This window comes from Talpa europaea (assembly GCF_964194135.1).
Source record: "Talpa europaea genome assembly, chromosome: 11".
Lineage (NCBI taxonomy): Eukaryota > Metazoa > Chordata > Mammalia > Eulipotyphla > Talpidae > Talpa > Talpa europaea.
This window is the reverse complement of record NC_140078.1, coordinates 81,086,834-81,112,479: the sequence shown is the minus strand read 5'-3', so window position 1 is coordinate 81,112,479 and position 25,646 is coordinate 81,086,834. Positions and strand designations below refer to the sequence as shown.

Genomic DNA, 25,646 nt, shown 5'->3' with positions numbered 1-25,646 from the left:
ATGAATAATGCATAATTTCCAAATTTCCTTTTCTAAAATTTATAAGCCTATGAAATTGAAATTTCACTCCAAAATGAGTGAAAATTATTGTGTTTCTTGCCGTAATCATTAAGTTACAGCCCGCTAGTTATGTTTAATCATGGGACCTTGGGGAACAGTGCAGTAAAGTGTTCATTCCTGTTTGGGGCATCATTGAGTGTTCTTGCCTGCTAGCTGGTTTCATTGCTCCATGGACTTTTTCCAAGGATTGGTACCTTAATCTGCTGCTGTCTGTGATGCCTTATATATCTATTCCAAAGCAGCTTAGCAGGTAATATGCCCTTTGGAGCAGGGTACATACTGCAAATTCAAATTTAAGCATAATGCAATTTTTTTTTTTTTTTGGTTTGTTGGTTTTGTTTTTTTTCTTTAAATGCTTGCTTTTGTGGTTTTTACCTTTTCAGGAGGCAATACCAGACTGAATTAATACATACTGAAATCAGAGGCAGAAGCTAACAGCCCCTCCTTTCTCTGTACTTCTGTATACCATTAAATACTATGTTAGAGTTGGCAGCTAAGTCCAAAATTATGGCAGAAGAACATTTTCCTTAGTTTAGATTGGAGTTATGCTTATACGTTGAAACTTTGATGATGCCTTTGAATTTGTAATCTACACTGAGGTAGTATAAAACACCAGTAAAGTTCCACACACAACAAAGATAGACATTCTACTTCAGAGATTTATCTCTGGAAAATTATGTCAGAGACTTTTTTTAATGCAAATGTTGATTTACAAAATTGTGTATGACTTAGAGGTATAGGTTCACACCTATTCAGGTTAGCACACCACATCCACCATCAAAGCCCATAATCCTCCACTGCAGACCATTAGGCCTCTTCTCCATTGTGTTCCTTACTCCCTTCACCCTCTGGTAACCTCAGATCTACAGTTAGATTTCTAGGATTTGTTTTCGTTTAGTTTGTTTGTTCTTTTGTTTCTCTATTCAATGTGAGTGAAATCATCCAGTATTTGTCTTTTCCTTCTGACTTATTCCATTTCCTAGTCGATCTATCCACTGAGGAGAGGGGCCTTTTAAGCCCCCCTACTGCTATTGTGTTGCTTGTAGTATCTGTTTTCATATCTTTTTTGTAATGATTTTTTTCTTTCTTTTTTTTTTTTAGCTAACATTGGTTCAAATACTGTTTATGTTTCAGGGGAATAGGATAACACTTCTTCATATGTATATTACCATACCACACCCACCACCAGTACACTCATAATCCTCTAGCATAGAACTAGACCCCCTCTTGCTTTGTGCCCAATCTTTTCTCCTCCCCATCTGGTAGCCTCAATTCTACAGTCATATTTCTTGATTTGTTTTGGTTTAGTTTTTTGTTACTGTGTTTTGTTTATTTTCTGTGTACAAGTGAAATCATCTGGTATTTGTCTTTGACCTGTGCTGCCAATTTATGTTTGTCGATTTGGTAATGTTGCTATGTACATATTATTCTCCTTTGCTGCAAGGAATATTATGTCTTCCTGGTGTATCAATCCCTTAGTGACTATATAATAACCATCCCTTTTCTATCTAATATAAGTATGGCTGTTCTTGCCTTTTTTATGGTCCAATTTGGTTGGAGGATTGTTTTCCAACTATTTATTTTGAGCCTGTGTTTCCCTTTGGCGTTTACATGGGTCTTCTGGAGACAACAAAAAGTTGAGTTATGTAATCCATCCTGGTACTATGTGCCTTTTGATTGGTGAGTTCAATCCATTTATATTTAGGGTGAGTATTGATATAGGAGAATTTGCTACTGCCATTTTGTCTTTAGTTTTCTGCTTCTATTTCCTTATTCAGTTTCTGCTTCAATTTCCTTATTCAGTAGATTTTCTTTTCTTCATTTTACATAGGAGAACTTGTAAGGGTGGTTTAGTGTTTGCAAGTCCCTTCAGCTTCTGTTTGTTTGGGAAGACTTATTACTCATATCTGAGAGAGTCTTGTAGGATATAGTATTCTTAGGTGGCAGTTTTTAATCTTGGATTTGACTACGTAATTCCATTCACTCCCTGCTTATATGGTTGCTTCAGAGAAGTCTGAAGTAAGCCTGATGGGAGTACTTTATAAGTTACCATTTTCTCCCTACCCCCTTGCCCCCAGCTGCCTCAATATGCTCTCTTTTTTAAACACTTTGTAGTTGCACTACTACATGTCTTGGTGTAGGTCTCATTGCATTTAGATAAACCAAGTGTTCCTTTCGCTTCATGGACTTGTATATTTAATTCCTTCACTAGGTTTGGGAAGTTTTCCTCTATTTCTTTTAATAAGCTCTGTGTTCACTCCTCTCCCTTTTGGTATACCCACTATCCTTAAGTGTCTTTACTAATGGAGTTAAATAGTTCTTAAAATTCTACAAACATTCTGGGAAGAAAGGACTAGTTTTATGTTTGTGGCACCACCAATATCTCTCCTCCTCCCTGGTGTTCAAGATCCTAGACTCTGCCATCTGTGTGCTGCCAGTGCACTTCATGAGGGTAGTACCAGTCCTGAGTTGTGGGGATGGGAGTGTGCAATATGTAGCACAATATCTGTTCTCCTTACCAGTGATCTGGACTATTTGGAGTACTGCAGCCTATCTCCTGCACATTTTCCCACAGTGTAGAAGTGTTCTTCCACACTCTTTAGCTCTTCCTTCACCAGAGTCTCTGTCTGAACTGGCAGTCCACAGATGCATACCCAGCCCTGGACTGCAACCTATGGGCTTTTCTTTCCTCCCATCTCATGTTCAATGTAACTTTCTTTTCTGTTTTCTCTCTTATAGACTTTGCTGATCTCTGATGTCTGAGAGGTGTTCCTGTTTCATCCCTAGCTACAGCATAGTGTTCCTCTGGTCGACTCTTAGATGATACTCTTGGGAGCAAAGCAAGGGAACTCTGTCACCATCTTAGTCCATCTTCTCAGTCCAGAGACCTATTAATTAAAACCCTGTGAAAGTTATAGTTAAAACAGAAAAAATTGATGAATATGACTCCATGAATAGTAAAATACAGCAAAATATACCATACCAAAGATAAATAGCACAGTGGTAGGTGAAATATTTAGGATGCACATTATAAACCAGAGCTGTATTCTTCATTAACAGTGTACAGAGAGTATGAACAAAGAAACACAAATGGCATGTAAATTCATAAAAAATGTTCAACCAGGCAGTTCTTGTCCCAAGACTGTCCACCTGTGTCTATGCAGGCATCTCTTTCAACAAAACTGCCCCTTTGAAAAGCAGCTCTCTGCCTACCTGTGTCTATGCAGTGGCCTCTTGTTTTTTCCTTTTCTTTCCCTAATTGACCTGTCCTTCTAAATTGAAAAAAAAAAAAGTTCAACAAGGCTCTTATTTAAATATACATAAAAATAATGAGATATTAACTGTTTGGCTGGAAAAAGCCAGATGTTTGATAATACCAGGTTTTGACAAGAAGAGGTATGAGACTACACTCTAATATATTTCAGAGGTGAGAATAAACTGTGGAGCCACTTAAATGAAAATTTTTTTAAAAATGCAAACTGCTCATATTTACAAATTCCATTTGCAGGAATCTACTAATAGATGTATATGTGAAGATATATAGGAATATCCTGAAGTATATATACATAGGTGATTACTGCAGCTTTAAAAAAAAAACTAGTTGAATTGGAATACAAAATTGGACTATTCATAATTCTTGGTTAATGGTTCACTTCATCACTGATCAATGTATTGCCCTTTCCCTCATCTCACCATCAAGTTAATATTATGAAGAACTTTGTATTTATGATTCCTAGGTTTAAATTTTTTTAATCTTCAGTATATTTTGACTAAATAATATGTTCACTATAGCTCATTTATTAGCTTTATTAATTTTAAATTTATTAAAAAATAATTTTGTTAACATATTTCTATGGGATCTTCTGAGACCTATTTTTTACTCAAAATTTTGTTACTAAGAGTGGTTGTTGTTGCTATATTTGGCAGTTTGTTTTGTGTAATATTGTTTGTATAAATAAAAATTCACTTATTGTTTTTTGATGACTACTTGGGTTATCAGTGTTTTGTTTATAATGTACTACTGTGAACATCATTATAGATGACTCCTGATACAGAAATATTGGAGTAAAATAGAATAGAAATATTTAGTAGAATAGAATACATAGTAGAATAGAATAAATAGTAGAATAGAATACAAATACTTAGGCCTTTATAATACCACTACATGGTTTTTCCAAAACAATTTTATCAGTTTACATTCATACTTGACTAGGAGACTCAGTTGAGTGACTCCTTTCTAGCTTTTAGTGTCTCCATATGTCTTAGTTTTTAATCAGAGAAATATAGAATGACATCTCAGTTTTTATTTTTCAATTTTTTTTAAAGATTTATTTTTTATGCATACAAGAGCTGGGGTACAGGCCAGAGATGCAGGGGTTGAGAGGATTCACCAGAGACAGAGTGGGGAACAGAACAGGCAGATTGACCGAAGTACACTGCTGAGGGGAGGAGCGGCAAGTCAGGAGAGGTCTGCTGCACCATGTGGGTTGCTTCCCAGCTGGCCAGGGATTGAACTCATGCTGCAGAGGCTATGGATGCTTCACAGTACAAAGCTTAACCCCTTGCACCACCAGGGAGGCCCGACATCTTAGTTTTTAATCAGAGAAATATAGAATGACGCGACATCTGTAGAATTTTTTGAATTCTGGTTAGGTTGAGCTTCTATTTGTGTTTTTCAGTCACATGTATTTCTTCTGTAAAATGCATGTTTATTATAGTTTCTGCCTATTGGGTTGTTTCTTACTGATTTGTATATTCTTAATATAATCTTTGTAGCGAGATTAATGTTTCTCTGACAAGTATTTTCTCCTAAACTTGTAACTTGTTTCTTCATGTCTGTAATGCATATTTTGGTGAACACTGTTTACAAAGTCAAACATTACCAGTTTTTTTCCTTTCTGGTTATTTTTTTTCATTTTGTTTAGTAATGTTTTCTTTACCTTGAGGACAGAGATATTCACATATATTTTCTTCTTCGACTCCATGGCCAGTTGTCTAATGTTAAAAATTTGCACCTTTCCTGTCAATCAGTTGATTTATATTTTAAAAATAAATTTCTTCTTCTAGGAACTCAGTTTGGATTCTTCAAGATAATTCATTAAAGTAGAAGTAAATTCATCATTGTTTAAGCCTCTTGCCTTTACATGAAATCATCGATCCTTCCATTGACCATAATTTTTTGTTAAAATGTCTTTTGAGAAGTGGTCAGAAGCAAACTAATTTCCTTTTATGGTGTGTTTTATTTCAGTTTCTATTTAGTGTTTAATATTTATGATGAAACCTCTGCACGGGTTAGTAATAGAATAATTGGAACTCAACTTTAAAAATATTTCTTATCAGAAAATATAACAAGTTTTCCTGATGAGCTAATTAACCTAGCTTTAATATTCCTTGAAAATATGGAGAGTTCACACTGAAGTGAGATTATGCATTCCTGTAGGCTGTTTGCTTTTTCGAGTCCTTTTTAAAAATCTTTTCTTTATGAGATTTTAAATTAAAAAGCTTGATAGTTTTAGCAAGTGAAACAATAAAGATGCATAAAGAAAATTATAAATCTCCTTTTGACAGACCTCCGCTGTCATGTTCTGAGGCATCAAGTATAAATAGCGTCTCTATACTTTTGTAAACATTGTTGAAGTGAATAACTTTTAGTACTGCTTCAATTGATATTCAGTGAGTCTTTGCATGTATCGAATAGGAGTCTTTGCATGTGTAGTTCTAACAGGGTTAGACTATAGTGAGAAAAAGTGGTTGTACAGTTGCATTTTCCTCATCTAGCAGTTTGAATAAATACACATTTGTCTCATAGTTGAGTTCTTGAAAATGCCCTTAAAATAAATCATGTAATTAAGGGTTTTGATAGTTTTCTGTATCCATTTTTCAAAGACTCTACTTATTTGCACTGAAGAACTCAGTCTATATTTTCATCTTTAGAGGTATTATTTTAAGTAGGCAGTTCTTTAAGACTATGGGGATAAAAATATTACAATAAAAATAAAACGAGAGACTATAGGAATAATCTGAAATCCGTTTTTGTTATCCTACCTAATCTAAAGCCATAGAGGAAGCTTATAAATACAGAAATGCATTCTCTCTCAGGGTTTTTTTTTTATTATTTTATTTTTTAAATTGAGATATAGTTCACCTGCTGTATGTGTTTCAGGTATACAGCAGAGTGATTTGATATTTGTATATATTGCAAAATGATCAGTACAATAAGTATAGTGAACATACCTCACTAGACAGTTGCACTTTTTTTCTTATGATATGAGCTTAAAGATGTACTCTTAGCAACTTTCGAACATACAGTATGATTACCTGTGGTCTACTATGTCAGCCATGTTGTACATACATCTTCAGGACTTATTCTATAGTTTTGTCTCTCACACATCTCTGGCAGCCATCACTTTGTTCTCAACTAGGAGTTATTTTTCCCCAACTCCACAAGTGAGATCATAAGGAATTCCTCTTTCTCCATTTGACTCCATTTGACTTAGCAAAATGTCCTCAAGGCCCATCCAATTTCTTGCAGATAGAAAGATTTCCTTCATTTATATGACTGAATAATATTCCATTGTATTTATATCATTTTCTTTAGCCAGAAATTGGCACTTAGGTTATTTATGTATCTTGGTGATTGTAAATAATGCTGCAATGAACAGGAAATACAGATAACTTTCTGGGTTATTATTTCATTTTCTTTGAATAAATTCCCAGAAGTGGAATTGCTGTATCACTTGGTAGTTCTGTTTTTAATTTTTGGGGAAACACTATTGTTTTCCATAGTACCAACATCAATTTATGTTCTACCAACAGTACATAAGGGTTTCCTTTTCTACACATCCTTGCAAATACTTATTTCTTGTCTTTTTGATAATTGCCATGCTAGCCCTTCTAACAGGTGTGAAGTGATACCTCATTGTGTTTTTTGATTTGCATTTCCCTGATGATAGTTTTGTGTTGCTGAGCATATTTTCATGTAAGTGTTGGCCATCTGTATCTTCGTTGGGAAAATATTCAAGTTCTGTGCTTCATAAATTAGTTTGTTTGCTTTTTTTTTTTTGTTATTTAGTTGTATGAGGTCTTCATATATTTTGGATAGCCCCTTTATGAGATATGATTTGCAAATTTATTTTCCCATTCTATTAGTTTTTCTTTGCTTTGTTGATAGTTTCCTTTGCTAAGCAGAAGCTTTTTATTTTGATGTAGTCCCGTTTCTTTGTTTTTGACTTTGTTGCCTTTGCTTTTGGTATCTGTCTTCTTCGCTAAGACAGATATTAGGGATCTTACTACCTATATTTCTTCTAGATATGTTATGGCTTTAGGACTTATATTCAGGTTTTTAATCCATTTTTGAATTAATTTTTGTATACAGTGTTATGATAGTCTGATTTCATTCTTTTGCATGTGGCGCTCCAGTTTTCTTCACATTATTAATTGAAGATACTGTCCTTTCCTGATTGCATATTCTTGACTGTTTTGTCATACATTAATTGACCGTATGTGCATAGGTCTATTACTAGGTTCTTTATTCCATCGAATTGTATGTCTGTTTTTATGGCAGTACCATGTTATTTTGAGTAATATACCTTGAAATCATGAAGTATGATGCTTCCAGCTTTATTATTTGTTCTCAGGATTTCTTGCCTAGAGAGGGTCTTTGTGATTCCATATGTTTTTAATCCTATACTTTTACAGAGTTTGCTTATTCTATTTTTTATGAAGTCTGGTTGAGGTTTCTATATAATATTGTTTTATCTACAAATAGTAATTTAGATGCTTTTATTTCTTAATTGCTCTGTCTAGGATTTCCATGCCTGTGTTCACTAAAAGTGGTGAAAGTGTACATGATTTTCTTATTCTTGATCTTACAGGAAAAGCTATCAGCTTTTCACCATTATTATGTTAGATGTGGGTTTGTCTCATATGGCCTTAGTTCATTGAGATATGTCCCTTTATAACTACTGTGTTGAAAATTTTTATCATAAATATGTGTGAAGTTTTGTGAGATGCTTTTTCTGCATCTACTGAGTAGACCATACAATTTTTGTTTTGTAATGTGGTATATTGCATTGATTGACCTGTGTATAGTTGAATAATCTTTGTTTCTTTTGAATAATCCCACTTGATCATGGTGTATGGTCATTTTAATGTATTATTGAATTCAGTTTGCTTAATATTTTGTTGAGAATTTTTGCATTTGTGTCTATCAGGCATACTGACCTGTAATTTTCTTGTGGCGTCCTTGTATAGTTTTGGTATCAGGAATAGTACTGACATTGTAAAACGAGTTGCTCAGAAATACTAGAGATTATTATATTTGGAGCTTAATACCACTGTTAATGTACAACAATTCCTAGTGGACAACTGGCATTCAGTGATAATATATACTTCCCTACACTTGCCTAAAGTCTGGTTGAGGTTGAAAGAAACTATTGATATTTCTGTTCATTAAAGTTGTACTTATATGTGTCCTCCATTCATCCGATCTGAAGTTTACTAATGATTATTATTTTGGGAAAAATGTTTCTTGAGTTTATTGTGACAATTTCTCAGTAATCATTCAATACTAAAAACAACTTTTTGAAGTAGATAGAGCATTTTTTTTTTTTTTTTGCATGGAAGAACTGGAATGTAGGCCAGAGGTGCAAGGGGTGAGGGGATTCTCCAGAGACAAAGTGGGGAGCAGAACAGGCAGATTGACTGAAATACACTGCTGAGGGGAGAGCAGGTGATACAGGAGAGGTCTGCTGCACCTTATGTGGGTTGGCTCCCTGGTCAGGGATCCAAATCAGGCCAGAGCAGTAATAATTCTGAGATTTAACCCCTAGGCCATCAGGGAGGCCCAGATAGAGCATTTTAAAATCACTTTACAGATGAAAAATCCAAGGCTCAAAGGTTAAATATCTTTTTTTTGAAAAGATTTATTTATTTATGCATATAAGAACGGGGTGCAGGCCAGAGGTGTGGGCGTTGAGAGGATTCACCAGAGACAGAGTGGAGAACAGAACAGGCTGACTGACTGAAATACACTGCTGAGGGGAGCAGCAGGCAAGTCAGGAGAGGTCTGCTGCGCCATGTGGGCTGCTCCCTGCCTGGGGATCGAACTCTCACTGCAGTGCCTGCCATCAGCTTCATAGGTTGCGTCTCAACCCCTTGCGCCACCAGGGAGGCCCACGTTAAGTATCTTGATGCAGATTTCACAGTTGTTAAAAATCTGAAATTTGTTATTTAAAGGGTCTGTGGGTTTGAGTTTTCAACTAAGACTATTGATTTCAGACCTCATATTTTTCCTTCTATATGCTCTTCTATCAAAAAAAAAGTGTGCAAGACATTAGTCTTATACCAAAAAAAAAAAAAAAATCACCTCACAGATATTTGTGTTTACTTATAAAAGGCATGAATCTTTATTTTTTTTCAGCACAGTACAAACTTCCTGTTTCACAAATTATTAAACACTGTAGGTATGTGTGTAATCAAATATCAAGTAGCTTGTGTATCTGGTTTTCTTTGCTGTGGTAATGAAGTGAAAGGTAGTCAGTACTGTACCCTCTACAGCATTCTTTGTGTCATGGTATGAATTGTCCTCAATGAAAAAGAACACCTGACTTTGGTATACTGTAACATTATAATTAGGTTAACGTAAAAAACAAGGGGAAACTATGGTTGTAACAAAAAAGTAAATATGCAGTTTAAGGAAGAAGTACTCTTAACATACTCATAGTGTAGTGATGAAGAAATCAGCCATCAGGTTGTCTAGACAAGGTAACAGCTGGTATTGTAATCCCATCCAGAAGATGAGATGAATTGAATATATTGATAAAAGGAGAGGAATCGAATATTTGACTGGAAAGGTACCCTCCACCATGTAAGATGGAACTAAAAGAAAAAATAAAAGCCAGAAAACTTGTTTCTTTTTGAGAATCTGGATAAAATATCCCATGTATGGATGATTGAGAAAGTCTAAGCTTCAAAGTAAATATAAAACTGGTGTTGAGGGCCTTCCTGGTGACGCAGGGGGTTGAGACGCAACCTATGGAGCTCTCCGCAGCCACTGCGGCACGGGTTCAATCCCCGGCCAGGGAGATACCCACATGCTGCAGCAGACCTCTCCTGGCTTGCCCGCTGCTCCCCTCAGCAGTGTGCTTCAGTCAGTCTGCCTGTTCAGCTCTCCACTCTGTCTCTGGTGAGTCCTCTCACCCCCACACCTCTGGCCTATACCCCAGTTCTTGTATGCATAAATAAATAAATCTTTAAAAAAAAGAAACTCGTGTTGAAAATATAAAACCTTTGGCTCCCTGACGGCGCATGGGGTTAAGTCACAGCGCTATGAAGCTATCTGCAGCCACTGTAGCACAAGTTCAATCCCTGGCAAGGGAGGTGACCCACATGGTGCAGCAGACCTCTCCTGTCTCACCCACTACTCCCCTCAGCAGTGTATTTCAGTTGATCCTCCTGTTCTGCTCCCCACTCTGTCACTGGTGAATCCTCTCACCACCCCCTGGACGTCTGACCTGTACCCCAGTTCTTGTATGCATAAATAAATAAATCTTTAAAAAAGAAAATATAAAATCTTTGGGGAAACTTGGCTGTTAAATGCATAACAATTTTATAGGGACATTTCACACCAGAATACTTAGGCCTTCCACACATCAATAATCATATGAAAATGATCATCATGATAAAGCATTACAAGTTACCTGGGGAAATGACCTATCATAATGAAGAATAATAAATGGCTTAAAAAACTATTAGATCCAGCTGAAAAGTGAAATAGAAAACTGGAAAGTAGAAATGGGGAAGTTGCATGTAATTCACCATAGAGATAAATATATGGAAATACAGAAAAGATTAAGAGACCCAGAATATAGGGTTAGTTGAATCAACATGTGTGTAAAGGAAACTAAAGAGAAAATGTAGGAGTGATAATATTTGAAGCAATAGTGGCTTAAATATTTTCAGAATGAATTAAAGATACAAATCCTCAAATTGAAGTGGCACGATGAGCTTTCAACAGGATCAATAAAGATAAGTTACACCTAGACACATTATAATGAAACAGAACCTGAAAGACAAAGAAAAGTCTTTTTTTCTGGCGCCTGGGAACAAACCTGTGCTGCAGAGGCTGCGGGCAGCCTCATAGCCCAGTGCTCAACCACTGCACCACCAGGGGAGGCCTGACAAAGAAAAGTCTTAAGTAAATCTGCAAAGTGAGTAAAATTAGCTAAAAGGATTAACAAATAAACCACAGAGCTTTCTTTAGTAACAATAGAAACAGTGGAAAATTATTTTTCCATGTGCTGATGAAAATCTCAACCTAGAGTTCTTTTTTTTTTCTAATAAATTTTATTTTTATATTCCCCATATAATTGCAACCCCCTTATTTTGACCCCAATCCCTCCCCTCCCCACCCCCCACCTCCCATAGAGTGTCTCTGGTTCATAGTTTTTTGTTGATTTTGATTTTCACTTTCTTATAGTTATTCATTTTCCTGGTCCCTTATTTAAGTTTTCTAGATTCCTGCTATGAGTGAGACCATCTGGTATTTTTCTTTTTCTTTTTGGCTTATTTCGCTGAGCATGATCCCTTCCAGCGCCATCCATTCAACCTAGAGTTCTTTACCCAGGTAAATTATTCTAAAATGCTAGTGGAGCACCCACTGTAGAAAACAGTTCTGACAGTTATTCAAAATGTTAAATACAGAATTTTCATATGGCCTAGAGAAACTCCAATCCCAGATATATAGCTGAAAGAATGGAAAACTCAAATACGTATACATCAGTATTTATAGTACCATTCACAATATCTAATATGTGGAAACACCCAAAATGTCTATTAGTGGATGAATGAATAAATATGTGGTATATACATACAACTGGAGGTTATTTTAACCATGAAAAAGAAGTATTAAAAATGTTACAACTTGGGCCTCCCTGGTGGCACAAGGGGTTAAGACACAACCTATGAAGCTGTCCGCAGCCTCTGCAGCATGAGTTCAATCCCCGTCCAGAGAGCAACCCATCTGGCGCAGCAGACCTCTTCTGACTCGCCCGCTGTTCCCCTCAGCAGTGTACTTCGGTCAATGTGCCTGTTCTTTTTTTTTTTTTTTTTAATATTTATTTATGCATACAAGAGCTGCAGTACAGGCCAGAGGTGTGTGTGGGGGTGAGAGGATTCACCAGAGACAGAGTGAGGAACAGAACAGGTAGATTGACTGAAACGCACTGCTGAGGGGAGCCGTGGGTGAGACAGGAGAGGTCTGCTGAGCCATGTGGGTCTCTCCCTGGCGGACCGGGGATTGAACTCGTGCTGCAGAGGCTGCGGATTGCTTCATAGTGCGGTGCTTAGCCCCTTGCGCCACCAGGGAGGCCCAATCTGCCTGTTCTGTTCCCCACTCTGTCTCTGGTGAATCACCCTCCGCACCTCTGGCCTGTACCCCAGCTCTTGTACGCATAAATAAAAATCTTTAAAAAAAAAATTACAACTTGAATGAACCTCAAATACATATTGGTAGGAAATGAACCCAGACCCAAAACTTCCCCATATTATATGATTCCATTAATACGAAGTATCAAGAAAGAGAAATCCATGGAGACAAAAAGTAGATTGGTTGCCAGGGCTAGAAGAAATGGGAGCTAGAGAGTGTCTGCCCTACTATGGCTATGGTGTTTTCATTGGGGGAGATAAAAATATTGTGAAACTTAGTAGAAGTGTACAGCACTATGAATGGACTAAATGTCAGTGAATTTTATACTGAACATGATTATGTTATGTGACTTTAACCTCAATAAAAAAATCAGTTAAATATCTAATGCTTAGAGCTTGTGCTTTCTGAAACAATTTATAGTTTAAATTTTATTAAATTTGAGCTCAGAAGGAATGAGTGAGAAACAAGCTTTGTATCATGTGGGTAAATGTTAATAAGTATTGATTTTTTTAAAGAAGGAAAGTATTGATAATAACTGAATGTGGGAAATTTGGTAAAATCAAGGTGGAACTAAAATATTGTAGTTGAATGATGGGAAGAGGCTAATGATAGCCTTTTTTTTTTTTTTTAAAGCATGGAAGAACTGTGCTGTAGGCCAGAGGTGCAGAGGGTGAGGGGATTCACCAGAGACAGAGTGGGGAGCAGAACAGGAGGATTTACTGAAATACACTGCTTATTGGATAGATGCATTGATTAACTTTAGACTTTAGAAATATTAAGATAAAGTACAGCTTAAGATAAAAAACATTGTAGAGATTTCTGCTTTTGTTGAGGAAGGACAAGAAAGACTTTTTCTCTCATGGTAGTAATCATGGGGAAAATTATGGAGAAAATTTGGAAATAAAATTTTCCAGAAGGTGAACTGAGTCAGTGGAAAAGAGGTCTGGGTGAATTGTGTTTGCAATGAGACAAGTCCTTACAGTGAGCAGAGTGTCATAGCAGCTTCTATACCTGGGGTGGACGCCTGGCTGTGGTGCAGGTGGGTCTGCTCTAGCCTTGTTTTGCTGACTCAAATGTGGGCACAAATATTCCACCCAGAAGTTCTTTCCCTTTAGTTCCTCTTCCACCCTCTTTCCAACCCCTCCAAACTTTGCCAAGAAAGCAGCAATGGAAGAGAATCTCATTAACAGAGAAATTGGCTAGGCTATCACATTTTTGCCTTGATGGGACTTGACCAGTGCTTGCCAGATGTAACCAAAGGCAAATCTAAGCTACCGAAAGCTGAAGCTAACCCCCTTGTAGATCACTTATTGACATGATTTATATCAAATGTTCCAAAAGTTGCACATAGAACCTAACTCCAGCATCAACTATGATACTTAGGGAACTGACGGTCAGTTGTGGCTCATTCTGGAAAGATCGTATGGCACAAAACACATTAAACATCCAGGCAGGCAGGCCTGGGTGGGGCAAGGTGCATTCCTATAGAGACAGGGTAGGTGTGCAAACTACTGAATATATATATGTGTGTGTATCTATATATACACACATGTAGATGTATATATGTGTGTATATGTATACACTTTAGTCACTAGCATTTTCCTATTGTAAAGCTCCACTTCTTTACTTTTAACATTAGTGTAGTCCTTATGATTGATTGTATCTTTTGCTTTTCACTAGAAAATGATGGGAGCCTGGCATCTGTGTTGTCATTACCCTGTGGTGCTGCTTGTGGGTGCATTGTTGTAGGGTAGAACACTGTTGTGTTGTGGATCTGCTGTCCTTCTCTCAGCCCATGGATTTTCAACACCGACTGTTTCCTTCGAAGAATTCTGAAGCGCTTTATAGGACTGTTAGCTGTCTCTCTGCCCTCCCCTTTTACATACTCTACATATTTATTACAGACTCTCATATTTACTGTCCAGGTCTAAAAGAATTGAAATCCTATTATTATCTGTGACCCCAACCCCATCCTCCCTTCTCACAGCAAAGCTCTTCTTTGTTTTCAGCGGTCGGCACACAGTGCTCGGGCACACCCGGCTGCTGGCACCATGCTCTCATCTTCTTCTCACCTTCTCCACTGCCAGAATATTGGAGTCCACTCACACCCCCTCCATGCCAACACCCACTGCTTCCTCTGGGGACATTAGTGATGTCAACTCAACTCGGTTTTGTTTCTCTCTCCTTTTTTTCTGTCCCCCCATCTTTCCCATCTTCTGTGGCTTTTGGCTTTTGCTCAGGGGGCAAAAAATGGTCCCCTATAGACCTTGCCGGCAAATGAGCTCCATCTTTCTGCGCTGTGAACAAATGTATCTAGACACTGTGTGTTTTATCCTGGAGCATTCTTGGTTGTGTTATTTGAGGATCAGGTATTGAAACTTTTTTGGTGCACCTGCCCCCAAAAGCAGGATTTTACCTGTCTTAGGGGCATGAGATTTAGAAAAATTTGGCCTTCACCAGGTCTGGTGCTGGGAGATTAGAGAGTTGCTCTCTGAGTAGAACTAGGTATAATTTACTTTCCGTGTCCTTGTCTTGCAAGAAAAATGAAAGTTTAATAAGTTCTGTATGAAAGAGATTTTTAGTGTGTCTAAAACAACTTTGCAATGCACATTTAATATTTCACAAGAGTGATGTAAAATTATGCACTTGTGTGCTGTAAATGGAGGACTCTTGAGAAAAAACTTATGCTATAACTAGGTGACACATTAGATTTTTATCTTTCAAGTTATAAATATTCTAAAATGTTGACACCATTTCATGTTTGTGTTTTTTTCCCCCCTTTCTTCCTAGAATATTTTCCTTCTTGGATATAGTAACTTTGTGCCGATGTGCACAGATTTCCAAGGTAGTGTATTAAACAAATTTTTTTTTAAACATTTATTTGTGCAAGAACTGGCATACAACTCAGAGGCATGGGAGGGTGAGAGAATTCACCAAAGACAGAGGAGGGAACAGAACAGGCAGACGGACCAAAGACACCGCTGAGGGGAGCAGCAGGAGAGGCAGGAGAAGTCTGCCGCACCATGTGGGTATCTCCCTGGCCTTGGCCAGAAATCAAACCCATACTGCAAAGGCTGTGCACAGCTTCACAGCACTACGCTTAACCCACTGCGCCATCAGGGAGGTTCTAAACAGATTTTTAATCAATGAATTGAATTATATTAGAATGAAAATGAATTTTAGTTCAAATAAACAGTTTAAAGTTAAAATGTCATCTTTTATATTTAACATAATTTATTATCCGCATTTGATTGGCTTAGTGTATATGAAGAAAAAAGTGTGGAAATGCAAAGTTAAATCAAAACTTTTTAACAGTCTCCATAAATATCTCTTTCACTCCAATCTTTCCTCGTTTGCCTCCCACCTCCCAGGCTTGGAACATCTTAGCCCTGGATGGAAGCAACTGGCAAAGAATAGACCTTTTTAACTTTCAAACAGATGTAGAGGTAAGTTAACTTTGTTTTAGATAAAAGACTTTTTGAATATAAATGAACTGCTCATTCTTTCTTACCTTTTGATTTTACTGAATTTAGATTTTAGATGTTAAGATGTTTAGATTTTAGATATTAAGATGTAAGGTGGAATTGAGAAGAAAAATACCTGGATAAAAAAAGTATGTATTTACATGCATAAAGACCAAAATTCTGTTTGCATATTCCTATTTATAGTATATTAGTAATAGACAACTTTCCTTTCCCTTCCTCATGTTTATAATCTGAGTTTTATTCAGATTTTTAAAGCCTCACACCTGCACCATTAACACCTGGTCAATGCTTTAACCTTAGTAGACTCTTGATAAATATTGATCAAAAGACTCACTGAGAGTCTAATTCAGGATTGAAAATGGAGAAATAGCAGAAATGTAATCTAGGAGTGAGTCTCAAAATCTAAATTGTCACTCCAGCTACCCATATAGTCTCTCAGTGCCTCAGTTTCAATCTCTATAAAATAAGTAAAATCACCTCTAATGCCTGTTATAGTTCCAGGATTCTGTTGTATTTATCTGTAAATATGTGATTATCTCCACTTAAGTGTATGTAATTGGTAATCCTGACCAAATGAGAAATGCTTATTTTAATGCAACCTTAATATTAAATACTATTTCTAACAAAAAGGAAAGCGGGGAGTAATAGAGACACAGTAATTGTCTGCAGTGCTGTTATTTGAGTGGATTCTGGAGTGGATATTCTGAATTACATTATCTACTCCATGTTAATAAAACTTTATTCATTTCTAGTTTAGCCAGCTCAGTTATAGCAGTGGGATTGCATTTTAATCCACTTAATCATGTAGCATGTTAACAATTTTTTTCTACCAATGTGTATGTTTTGTGTCTTTTTGGATAAAGAAATAAATGGACCTAACAGTGGGATGTTTGGGGTAAGGAAATAAATGGGCCTAGCAAGCAATTTTCTGTGAGTTATTTAGCCTGGTGTACCTAGAGCTAATGACAGTTGCTGAGGCCTTTCATCTCCTCCTAGGCAATCGAGCATTTGAGAGCCTCTGCTTCCATCTCAAACCAGTGGAGCAGAGCACCTCCAGATGTGGAACTTCCCACAGTTGTTTTCCTCTCAGGTTATGATGCTCGAGCTTGAAATTGTGTGGAGACCTCAGAGCTTCATGCCTGATCCTGGAAAAATAGTTCTGACTTGCACTGTAGTTCCTGAATTAGGAATTCTTTAATGCTCTTTCCAGACTTAAAAGCAATGACTTCAGTGTCCTCCAAACATGCTGACATTGCATAGCAAGCAGTGTAATTCCCCTTCAGATGAATAATCTCTAGGTCTTTGTTCATTATATACATTTAGTAATGTTTTATGCTAGTGTAAGAACTTTTACCCCGAAGTAAAGAAGCATGGAACACATATAAATATGAGTAACTTGAAGTGGAAAAAAGTGTATTATGTGCTCCATTTGTAGATATTACTGTAGAGGTTTTTAGTGGTTTCATTTGGTGCTTGAATATTTATCTTGGATTTTCAAGTCATAGTCTTTTTCTTTCCTCTGATGACATTTATTTTATAGTTGTCTGGAATTTTGTTTAAAAATGTAGTTATTAAAAAAATGTAGTTATTAACTTAGGCAGTAGTCAAGAAAGCATAAATAAAGCTGATAGCAAAGCAACAGTTTGAATTTGCAACTTACGATGCTAGCCAGGTAACAATGTGTGAACCCTGAACTTAGCTTAGGATCGTGTGGCTTTATGTGTCCTAGTGAATACTTAGTGTTTACAGTTCAATGCCAAGTTTGCTGTTTTAGAAAAAGCAATTCAAAATGACCCTTTTCAATATTTCCCACTTTGTGGAGTTAGAAGTCATTATACAGTGCATTCAGACTTTAGAAGCAGATAAACCTGGTAGAACTGCAGTTCTGCTACTCACTAAAATATAACCATGGCAATCTACTATTTTGTTATTTGCAAAATGAAAATGAATCCATTCTGTTTTAATTAGAATTGTGCAGAGAAACAGAAGCAATATGACATGTATAGATAGATCCAGATCTAGAGAGTTTTCTTATAAGGAATTGGGTCATAATTAAGGAGGATGAGAAGTCTTACACTCTGCAGTTCATAACCAGGAGACCCAGAAGAGTCATGTATAGCTCAGTCCAAGTTTGAGGGCCTATAAACCAGCAGAGCAGATGTGTAAGTTCCAATCTGAAAGCTGATAGGTTTGAGACCCCAGAAGAGCCTATGTTCAGTCCAAGCCAAAGGCTTGAAAAGACCATTTTTCCCAGTTCAAGCAGTCATGCAGGAGAAATTCCTTCTTTTTTGTTCTATTTAAGCATTCAACAGGTTGGGTGAGGCCCATTCACACTACGGAGGGAAATCTGCTTTATGTAGTCTGCTGATTCACATATTAATCTCATCTAGAAATATCCTCACAGACACACCTAGAATAATTCTTGGCTAAATATCTGAGCACCCTGTGACCCAATCAAGTCGACATATACAATTAATTACCACATGCTCATCTCTTACCAACTTGGCACCCATATGCTGCTCCTTAGCTGTACCTACTCTCCAAATAAAGATTATCACGAAGCCGTAATTTCAACTAGGTGATATAACTATCCCATGTAAAAGCCAGGACACACCCCTTCCTCAGAAGAACTAAGGGCCTTGAATGATGTTCGTTCGTCTCATTGATATCCCATATCTTAAATACTGTGACGTAGAGTTAACAGAAATTAAATACTACAATAATAAAGTCAATGGATCTTGTGTTACATAAGCAAATATAGCAGGAACAAAACAAATATATTTACTTTATACATATTCAGACACATATTTATAACAAAAAGGAAATACTCATTGCTGTAACTGATCACATGGTCATAGTTTGTATTTATAACTGCCTGTTTCTAACCGTTCTGTACTTCTTTTGTCTTCTGCCAACAACTGAGCTGGTTGTGGTTCTTCACTTTATAGAGTGGCCCAAACCATCATTCCTGAAATGTCTGGGCCTTTAGTAGTTCTGTCTGGGCCTTTAGTAGTTCTGTCTGGATTGACTTGTACTTTTCCATTGACTTTAATCACAGGACATGGTAATACTAAGAGACATCCTGAGTCATCCGGTAGTCCAGATATATTCTCCATTACCTCCATTGCAGAGTAATAGTCTATAACATTGTTATAGACTATTATTAAATAGTATTAAATGTATTAAATGAGACATAATAGTCATGATAGAGTTAAAATTGTGCTTGAGAAAGTGAAATTACTTAGTGTTCATTTTCTTTTTTCCTTTTCTAATGTCTTTGCCAGTATCATCAACCGTTCCTTCTTTCAAAGAAAATATATATATATTTTTTTTTTCAGAGAAAATATATTTAAATAGGGAATTGCTCAGAAGGATAAGGGGAATTTTTACACTATATTTTCATACTTTTGGAGTAGTGATGTTCAGCTAAAATAGGATTTCTTTTTATTTTTTTATTTTTAAATTTTTTTTACATCATTGTTCATTTTTAAACAATATTTGCTTCCCCACCCCTCAGGTGTAGTCCCCATAGCGTGTCCTTCACCAATGTACCATCACCTCAGTCCCCTGTGCTCCTCCCTCCCTCTGATCCCTTTCCCTTCTCCTCCCCTGCAGAATGTCTCTGATTTGTATTATCTTTTTTTGCTCTGTTGAGTTTTGTACTGTTATTATTTTTTTTACATTGATGTCTTATTTGGTTCCCCTATATTCCTGCTATAAGTGAAACCATCTGGTGTTTTTCTTTTTCCTTCTGGCTTATTTCACTGAGCATAATTCCTTCTAGTTCCATCCATGTTGCTGCGAATATTTTGAATGCTGAATAATATTCCATCGTGTATATTTAGTACATGCTCTTGATCCAGTCATCTATTTTTGGGCATTTGGGTTGTTTACAGGTTTTACCTATTGTAAATAGTGCTGCAATAAACATAGGGGTATGGGTGTTCTTTTGAATCAATGTTTTTGTGTCCTTTGGGGAGATTCCTAGGAGTGGAATTGCTGGGTCAGATGGTAGCTCCATTTTTAGTGAACTGAGGAACCTCCAGACAGCTTTCCATAGTGGCTGGACCAGGTTGCACTCCCACCAGCAATGTGGGAGAGTTCCTTTTCTACCACATCCTCGCCAACGTTTGTTGTTGCTTGTTTTTTTGAGATGTGCATTCCTACTGGTGTAAGGTAGTATAGATGTGGTTTTGATTTGCATTTCCCTGATGATAAGGGATGTTGAACATTTTTTCATATGCCTGTTGGCCATTTGCATTTCCTCTTTGGAGAAGTGTCTTTTAAGTTCTTCTGCCCATTTCTTGACTGGATTATTTATTTTGTTTTTGTTGAGTCCTGTGAGTTCTTTGTATATCTTTGTGATCAGTCCCTTATAAGTTGACTGGAGTGCAAAGATTTTTTCCCAATCAGTAGGGTGTCTCTCTGTTTTGGTTAATGTCTCTTTTGCTGTACAGAAGCTTTTCAGTTTGATGTAATCCCAGGTGTTTATCTTTTCCTTGACTATTTTTGCTTTGGGTGATGAGTCTTTAAAGATGTTATCACGATGTATGTCTTGTAGTGTTTTACCTATATTTTCTTCTATATATTTTGTGGTTTCAGGCCTTATGTCCAGTTCTCTTATCCATAAAATAGGATTTCTTTTTATCCGCAATATTGTTTTAGATCCCTGCTCAGCAGCTAGTGTTCCCACAGCTGACTTCAAAAAGGCTTATAATTGGTTGATGGGCTGTGAGCCCTGGGTAGGAGAAACCTAACTTCAGAGTGAAGGCTTTCAAAAATTAGTACACAGTTTTATTTTTTAAGTATGTAATGCTTTAATCAAAAACATTTTTCAGTGCTTTAGCCCCTTTATGTATTAGAAACAGAAATGTTATCCCGGAGGAATGTACTAAAATGTCTTCTGAAAAAATATATTCACTTCCAAAATTTCTAGTTACTATACTGGGACATAAGCAGCATGATAAAACAAGATTTTTTTCCAACCTTCTTCATTCAAGGGTCGAGTAGTGGAGAATATATCCAAGCGGTGCGGTGGCTTCCTGAGGAAGCTCAGCTTACGAGGCTGCATTGGTGTTGGGGATTCCTCTTTAAAGTAAGTTGGATCCACAGTGACTGTCATGGAGCTCGTAGCTGACATGTCATCCACAAAAATAAACCCATGTGTTATGTACTTTTCTTTTGTTCTTTCTGTAGTAATTTACATAGAGTAATGACAGAACCATAAATGACTATGGAGTCAATAGACCTGGATTAGAAACGAGCCCCACTATTGTTAGGGAGGTGACCTCTTGGGACAGATCGTTTTTCCCATCCCAGTCTGGTCTCCTGCAAGGTGGAGGCAGTTATAGCTTTGACATGGAAATGTTAAATCTTCGTGAAATGAAATATCTGAAGTCCTGGCATGTCATAATGTTACATTAGTTCATCTCTATTCCCGTCTGTACTTTTTCACTGTTCTAGTTTCCTTATCATAAGAGTAGCTGCCTTTTGGGCCTCCCCGGTGGCGCAGCGGTTGAGCGCTGGGTTGTGAAGCTGCCCGCAGCCTCTGCAGCACTGGTTCGATCCCCGGCCACCGGGCGAGGGTCCCACATGGCGCGCAGACCTCTCCTGCTCCCCGCTGCTCCCCTCAGCAGTGTACTTCGGTCCTTCTGCCTGTTCTGTTCCCCGCTCTGGCTCTGGTGAATTCTCTCACCCTCCCGCACTTCTGACTGTACCCAGTGCTTGTATAAATAAATAAATAAATCTTTTAAAAAAAAGGTTAAAAAAAAAAAGAGTAGCTGCCTTTTTATAGAGATTATACTAATTGGCAAAATAATTATTTCAAAAATGTCCTTACCATAACCCAGCATGTTGTTTACTCATATGGGATGTGCTTAATACACTCATTTTATTACAGTTAACAATATATCCTGCCCAAGCAAATGCTTTCCCACCTGTTGTTGGATAGTCATTACTTATTGAAGATGTTATGAATCTACCATTAAGGACATGCTTTGAGCTTTTCTGGAGATACACACATGACTAGAACCTTTTTGTGCATATCCTCGTGGCCTCTCTCTCTTGGTTTCTTTTTGTCACTTTTTTATTGAGGTAACATTGAGTTACAACACTGCTTCTGATTTAAAGGTTTAGACTTGTTTGATGTCTAAAATTTGAAACAATAGCACCTACAACTTTGGAGGGAACTGTATCTCTTGCAGATGTAAGCATTACCACAATATACATCAATCACAGACCCTTAGCAAGAATGTGTATTATATATTGACTGCAGACAGAATTTGTAATGGAAGTGTCTGTTACACCATTGCCAAGAAAATTGATTCATAACATCTTAGAAGAATCAAAACATTCACTTTAAATGTTACAAAACAGTGATTTTTTTAAAATCAAAAAATTCAAGTCATCATAACAGATTTTTTGCAGCTTCAAAAACTTTGTAAGCCAGTGGAATGAATGGATTGATTCTAGTTTAACAGGAAATGTAAATGTACGAATAGATCATAAGATAATTTATAACATAGAACATAAATCTAATAGTGGTTCCATTAAGGGAAGTAAAATAAATATGTGAACATGTGGATTGTCAGTGATATTGAAATATATTCTTATATTGGCCATTGGAAAAAATCTCACAAAAGAATGTTTATTGGTTTACCATACATTTTAGAGCAGAAATCTATATTAACATCTATATACATTTTTATATCTAAGGACCAGATTACTGTGAGAAATGATAAGCATAATCATAGAATTATGAGTCAGAAAAATTGTTTTGCTCTTCTAGTTTTCAGTTGTAATCACTTGGAACTAGCCTGGACTTTTACTCTGCCCCAACATGTGTGATATTGTTTTGGTGGGAGGCTAGTTATTCATTTGTAAATCCACCCCTACTAACTAGGTCTGGATTTAGCCAATGGCAATACAGTAGTAATCAAAATAGAGTAAAATCTTAATACTAATGGATATTGCATTATATATTCTTTATCACTCCTGCTCCATCATTGTATATGAAGTCATTGGGGTTTTTAAGAACTTTATTCATAAATAATTGAGATACAATAAGCTGTACATATTTAAATTGTACAAGTTGATACATTTTGGCATAACTCTGTAATCATTAAATCCGTAATCAACCTAAGTTTATTCATGCTCTGTTCTTTTTCTCTTACCATGTTTCTCTTACCATGTTCTTTTTCTCTTAACATAGTTTCCTATGTTTTCAAGTTCCCCTATCTTTTCTTCCATAATCTGCCCTTAATCCTACCCAGTGAATTTGCATCACAGTCATGGTTTTCATATCAAAAAGTTCAATTTGGGCCTCCCTGGTGATGCAAGGGGTTAAGTCTCAGCACTATGATGCTATTGGCAGCTACTGCAGCATGAGTTGGATCCCTAGCCAGGGAGCTACCCACATGGCGTAACAGACCTCTCCTGTCTCGCCTGCTGCTCCCCTCAGCAGTGTATTTCAGTGGATCTGCCTGTTCTGCTCCCCGCTCTGTCTCTGGTGAATCCTGTCACCCCACACACACATACACCTCTGGCCTACACCCCAGATCTTGTATGCATAAATAAATAAATCTTTTTTAAAAAAGTTCAATTTGAGTCTTTTTATATATTGCTCATGTTTCTATATAGCATGTTTAATTTTCTAGTTTGATAGAACTGTATTTTACATAAAGCATGTTATTGCTATTTCTAACACCTATGTCAGTTCTTGGTCAGCCTAGATAGAATTTTCCCCTCATTATGTATATGTCATTCTTCTTGATGTATGGTGATTTTCTGTTTCATGCCAGACATGCAAATTTTACTTTGTTGTGTGCAAAATATTTTGTATTCCTATAAATACTCTTGAGTTTTGTTCTGGGTGCAATTGAATTGCTTGTACATAGTTCCTTTTAGATCTTGTGTTAAAATTTGTTAGGTTAGGTCAAAATAGTGTTTAGGGTTAATTGTACTCTACTTTTCATTTTTGTGTAGAAAAAACTGGGGTGTAGGCCAGAGATGCAGGGGGTGAGAGGATTCACCAGAGACAGTGGGACACAGAGCAGGTGGATGTACTGAAATACATTAAGGGGAGCAGCAGGTGAGACAGGAGAGGTCTGCTGCACCATATGTGGGTTAGCTCCCTGGCTGGGATCGAACTGAGGTCATAGTGGTGACAGCAGTGAGACTTCACCCCTAGGCCACCAAGGAAGTCCCTAATTAGGATCTCTACTTCTAAAGCAAAAATCTTCTCATTGCAAACCTACCCAAAGCCCCATGAATTATGTTGGGAGTGGGCACTATTGCTGGCCCTCGGTAAGCTCTGATTATTGTTCCTGTTAATGTTTTTTGTTAATTCTTCCTTGGTCTTGGGTAGTTTCCTCTTAAGCATGCTCGGATTGGTATACACTATTAAATTCTTGAGGGGGAACTCTTTGCAGATCTGTGAAATTCTGTTCTGGTAATGTTCAGGTTCCTTGCTTCAAACCGATTTTTTTTTTATATTTTATATATTTTTACATCATTTTTCATTTTTTGCACAATGTATGCTTTTTCATCTTGGTTATAGCTCCCCTACAATTCCCACCCCCTTTATTATGACTGTAATCCCTCCTGCCCCCACCCCCAAACTGATTTTTCTATAGAGCTGAAGGGACAGAGAACTAGGCTTTCAACCTCAGATGACTGTTAAGATATCAATGAAGGAGAGCTGTGACTGCTAAACAGTCATTCTAGGAGTTTGCTTCTAATGTGTGATCCCCAGACTAGTATCTCGGGCATCACTTAGGAGCTTTTTAGAAATGCAGACAATCAAGCAGTTTGCCTAGCTCTACCATCAGAATCTGTACTGTGAAAAGTACCCCAGCTAATTTGCAGCCTAAAGTGTGAGTAGCACTAGTACCTGTTGTCAAGAAAAATATATTTTACACTTAATTTTTAAAAAAAGATTTATTTATTTATTTATGCATACAAAAACCAGGGTACAGGCCAGAGGTGTGGGGGATGAGAGGATTCACCAGAGACAGAGTGGGGAGCAGATCAGGCAGACTGACTGAAATACGCTGCTGAGGGGAGCAATGGGTGAGTCAGAGAGGTCTGCTGTGCCTTGTGGGTAGCTCCCTGGGTGGGAATCTAACTCATGCTGTAGCCGCTGTGGACAGCTTCATAAGTTGCGTCTTAACCCCTTGTACCACCAGGGAGGCCCTTAAAATTTTGTTAAGGGGCCTCCCCTGGTGGTGCAGGCAATTGAGTGCAGTTCTGTCTTTCCCACTCTCCCCTCAGCAGTGTATTTCTGTCAGTCTGCCTGTTCCATTCCCCACTCTTTCTCTGGTGAATCCTCTCACCCTCCCACGCATCTGGCCTGTACCCTGGTTCTTGTATGCATGAATAAATAAATCTTTAAAAAAACATTTTGTTAAGAGACTAGATCTCATGTTAAGTATTCTTTCCATAATATATATGTATATATATATTTTTTTAAGGTAGAGAAGCACTGTTGTAAAGGTGAATGTTTACACATTCCCTCTAGTGGCTGTCCAACATTTTGCAGGTAGTTTTTAAATGTTTTCTTATTTTAGGACCTTTGCACAGAACTGTCGAAACATCGAACATTTAAACCTCAATGGATGCACAAAAATCACTGACAGGTAAGTAGTTAACATTAGTTTGGTGACTAATTGGCCACG

General features: G+C 37.1%; 1 protein-coding gene across 2 annotated transcripts in view; it reads left to right on the top strand.

Annotated features, from left to right (window-relative positions):
- Positions 1-25,646, top strand: part of FBXL2 (F-box and leucine rich repeat protein 2) — a gene marked incomplete at both ends in the record, with an annotated part of 41,346 nt that overhangs the window by 4,342 nt on the left and 11,358 nt on the right. The window contains one exon of one of the 2 annotated variants that reach the window (XM_084246427.1): positions 25,539-25,607. In XM_084246427.1, the coding sequence (XP_084102553.1) occupies positions 25,539-25,607 (69 nt within the window). Of the gene's footprint in view, positions 1-25,538; positions 25,608-25,646 lie in introns of those variants that run through there. The other variant, XM_084246428.1, reaches the window with a different exon arrangement.